Genomic DNA, 4,456 nt, shown 5'->3' with positions numbered 1-4,456 from the left:
TATTTTTTAGTAGAGACGGGGTTTCACCGTGTTAGCCAGGATGGTCTCGATCTCCTGACCTCGTGATCCACCCGTCTCGGCCTCCCGAAGTGCTGGGATTACAGGCTTGAGCCACCGTGCCCAGCCAATGCATCAATTTTTAACTGGCAGGAGGTCACGCTGTGGCCACAAAGACCCACAAGTGCATGAATGGCCCAGGCAGGAGAGAGTAGGGAGGAGCAGCCAGGCTGTGCCCATGGCGTGTACACAGAGTAAGAGGTAATGGTGTCTTAGATGAGCCAGGCATGGTAAGGTTTCACAGTGTGGGTTTGTGGACGTGGAGAGGAGGGGATCTCATGTACTCTCTTCTGTAGCATCAAAGGACTGAAAGAAGCTTTGTTTGTGCCCTGGGCTATGCCAGCAGAGAGTCATTTGATCAGGAATCAGAGCCAGAGCAGTGAAGGCTTTCTGTTGTTCTAAAATCCCCAAAGGTGATTTGGGGCTCTCAGGAGCCAACAGGGAGAGGCCGTAACCCATCTTCGTGTGGAGACAGCACCGAAGCAAGGGTACTGGCCATGGAGTCTGAAAGTCTGTGTTACAGCCCTGTTTTTGTCCTTGGTCAGCCCATGACCTTGAGCAAGTAACTCAGCCCCTCTAAATTGAGGGTTTCTCTTCTAGTACTGGGGTTATTTTGAGGCTCAAATAAAATAATATGTATGCAAGTGATCTTCCAATTGCAAAAAAAAAAATGATTAGGTTAGCTGGTATTAGATTAGATTGCTCATGCCCTTTGCCTCTGTTGGTAGCCTCAATGCATGGTCTCGAATTTTTTCCCAGACTCAGAAGTCCATTTTGTTCCAGAAAAAGAGCCCGACATTCTATGGGCTTGCTATAAATACGATCAGATCCTTCATGTGTTTTGTGGACTGTCCCTGGGACAGAGGCCAAATAGCAGAGGCTTCAGGGAGTCTTCTATTTCACAGCCTTTTGCCTCCCAAGCTCACTGGCTCTTTTCCTGCTCTGTCATCAACATTTGGTGTCACAGCACCTGCCCCTACCAGGCCAAATTCAGCCTCCTTCTTCTTTGGATCCCTGTAGGCTGGCTGCTATACTGCACAGCTGCAGGGGGAGCCATGTGCATTGTCATTTATGTGAATGATGGATTTGGGCAGTATACAACCTGTACACCCAAACATGGCAGCCCTTCCTGAGAGGGTTTCTGCATGCTTCAGTTCAAGCATCACTCCTCTATGTTCAGTCCACCAAAGCGGGAGGGCCATCTAGAGACAGACAGGCTATTATTCTTTATGTCCCTTCTCCCTGCCAGCACCATACCTGGTATGCAGGAGACCCAGAGTACTCAGTGAGTGTGCAAACAAGCGAGAAATTGAGCCAACAAACCAACTAGTGAAGGGATAAACCCACCACCTGACTGACTACACATTTAATCCAGTTAACAGGCATTTATTGAGCATCTAGTATGTGCCTAACACTGTATTAGGCCCTGAGGATACAGTAGGGACCAAGACAACCAGGATCCCTGCCCTCCAGCAGCTTATCATCTACCTACCCCTATAGTGCATAACAGGCCCAAGACAAGGGTGAGATGAGAGAGATGTGTCATGCAAGCGCAGGGTCAGATCTTATCTGTATTTATAATTTTGATGTTTTGTTCATCGTGTGTCTTTTTCCATTAATGTTTTTTAAATATACTGCACCAAAATATTTTTCTCTGAATTTATGAGTTTTTTGGCACTCAAATTTTGTGCCTTAGGTGAGTGCCTCACTTGCCTCACCCTAGTTTTAGCACTGGTGTGAAGCGATGCAGGAAAAGGTTTTGATTTTTGTTTTTTGTGAGGGTTTGTTTGTTTGTTTTGAGACTGGTTCTTGCTCTGTCACCCAGGCTAGAATGCAGTGGTGCAACCATAGCACACTGCAGCCTCAACCTCCTGAGCTCAAGCAATGCTCCCACCTCAGCCTCTCAAGGAGCTGGGACTACAGGCATGCGCCACCATACCCAGCTAATTTTTAATTTTTTTACAGAGATGAGGTCTTACTATGTTGCCCAGGCTGGTCTCGAACTCCTGGGTTCAAGAGATCTTCCCGCCTCGGCCTCCCAGAGTGCTGAGATTATAGATGTGAGCCACCATACCCAGCCCAGGAAAAAATTTTGACCATTTATATGAATAGTCTAGGAAATAGCTGATATGGTTCCCACAGATGTGTGTATCTCATCAGGGGCTGTTCAGTAGTTGCACATACCTCTGGGTAGCCGTGGGGAATAATGGATTTGTAATGCTAACCAGCAAACAATGCCAAAGCCAGCAGCTCATATGGGTATTTTTCCCTGTGAGTTGTGGTTTCTGATCTCTCTGCAGGATAGACACTCAGTTTTGGTTGGGCATGGTGGTGCATACCTGTCATCCCAGCTACCTGGGGGGTGCTGAGGTGGGAGGATCACTTGAGCCCGGGAGGTCAAGGCTGCAGTGAGCCATGATCCTGCCACTGCACTCCAGCCTGGGCAACAGAGCGAGACCCTGTCTCAAAAAAAACAAACAAAAAAAAGACACTCAGTTGGGACTTTCTACTTTTTCATGCTTTTTTCACTGGTTGACTACATCTGCGTTTCTTCTGGGTGTTTCCACAGTAGCTGGGTGTTATTCCTGCTCTGTGGGTTGCCATGGCAGCCTTAGCTGTGAGTGAGTGACATGGCAGAGGTTTCCATTTCCTTGGCTGGAATTAGCTGTTAAGCTCCCCATTAGCTGTTCCTTTTCCTGGTCCAGGGACACCTTGCAGTGCTCTGTTCCTTGACTGAGGCATCCTCTTACCTTAACTCCCCAGTGGGCAGAAAATCTTGGTTTTAATAGTTTGAGTTGGTGAGAATAGAGCAAAGACACAGAAGACGCTTGAGTTTGTTGGGGCTTTTGCTTTTGCTGTTAAGGATGGGGAGGAGGGGCCCTCTTGTCTGGGATGAATTGAAGGTAAAGGCAACAAAGAGAAGGAGAGTGAATGTGGATCCATTTCCGAGGGAGGATGTTGGGGAAAAAGATGGAGGTGGATTGGATAGTAGCCGGGGACCCAGAGGAAAATGAGAGGAAATGAGTTGTTTGGAAAGGGTCAGCCCTGGAAAAGTTCTGGCTTTCATGTTGGAAAAGCATTCCCCATATCCGCAGACGTTAGAGCCAGGAAACACACAGCTCTGGGGATCCCCAGAGGACCTTCAAAGAGATAACTCCAGCTGGGTGCTGTGGCTCACGCCTGTAATCCTAGCACTTTGGGAGGCTGGTGGATCACCTGAGGTCAGGAGTTCGAGACCAGCCTGGCCAACGTGGCGAAACCCCATCTCTACTAAAAATATAAAAATTAGCCAGGCATGATGGCAGGTGCCTATAATCCCAGCTACTGGGGAGGCTAAGGCAGAAGAATCGCTTGAACCTGGGAGGTGGAGGTTGCAGTGAGCTGAGATCGCGCCACTTCACTCCAGCCTGGGCGAAAGAATGAAACTCCATTTAAAAAAAAAAAAAAAAAAAGAGATGCCCCCAGCTTGTGATAATTAGCCTTCCCCTCTTGCATCCTTCCCATAGCTTGGGCTGCCCTAACCAGCCACAAGGCCAGCCTGATCAAGTCACTCACCTTAACACAGCCCGTGGCTCCCCATGGTCTGTGTGGCTGTAGGAGCAGTGCCCTCCTTTCTGCCCCTTCTCCCCACCATGCCACCTCCACTGCCCATGTGCTTGGTGTCTCAGCCGCCATGCTCCTTGGTGACCCTTGCACTCACCATGATCTCCCACCCTGTGCTGTTTCCACATCCATGAATGTTCCTCCCTTGTCCCCTCTCTGCTCTGCCAGGACTCAGGAATGAGGTCTTCCCTCGACCCTGCTCATCCCCTGTGCTCTCTGGCTTCCCCATCGTACTATAACCTCCTCAAGGGCAAGGAAAATGTGTTTTCTACCTCAGTATTGCTGACAGCAGCCCAACCCCTGACACAGAGTTGCAGAATAAAACAGGAGGCATCATGGTTACTTCCATTCAGAAAGCCACAAGCCCCAACACCAAAGGGACTTGGTCCTAAAATTCACATCCTCCTGCCCCACTGACCCCTGTCAGACCTTCGTGGAAGTTCTGTCCACGGAGTGCACATGTGGGTGTCTGAATCTTTGTGTATCATCCAGCTCCCTTTCTTGCCTGGCAGGTGCTGGATGTGTCTGGGGCAGACATGTTGGCCAAGTCAATTGCCAACTGCCAGGTGGAGCTTCTGGAAAACTGTGGGCACTCAGTAGTGATGGAGAGACCCAGGAAGACAGCCAAGCTCATAATCGACTTTTTAGCTTCTGTGCACAACACAGACAACAACAAGAAGCTGGACTGAGGCCCTGACTGCAGCCTGCATTCTGCACACAGCACCCGCTCCCATCCCCCAAGTCTGACGCGGCCACCACTCTCAGGGATCCTGCCCCAAATGCGGTCGGAGCGCCA

General features: G+C 49.5%; 1 protein-coding gene across 1 annotated transcript in view; it reads left to right on the top strand.

Moving 5' to 3' along the window:
- The window catches only part of ABHD6 (abhydrolase domain containing 6), a 61,286-nt gene that overhangs the window by 49,539 nt on the left and 7,291 nt on the right, over positions 1-4,456 (top strand). Inside the window, exon 9 of the mRNA XM_011998385.1 lies at positions 4,173-4,362. Coding sequence (XP_011853775.1) covers positions 4,173-4,349 — 177 coding nt within the window. The 3' untranslated portion in view covers positions 4,350-4,362. The remainder of the gene's footprint in view (positions 1-4,172; positions 4,363-4,456) is intronic.

Source organism: Mandrillus leucophaeus, unplaced genomic scaffold, assembly GCF_000951045.1.
Source record: "Mandrillus leucophaeus isolate KB7577 unplaced genomic scaffold, Mleu.le_1.0 Scaffold57, whole genome shotgun sequence".
Classification (NCBI taxonomy): domain Eukaryota; kingdom Metazoa; phylum Chordata; class Mammalia; order Primates; family Cercopithecidae; genus Mandrillus; species Mandrillus leucophaeus.
The sequence above is the reverse complement of the archived record's forward strand: the minus strand, read 5'-3'. Positions and strand labels throughout refer to the sequence as shown.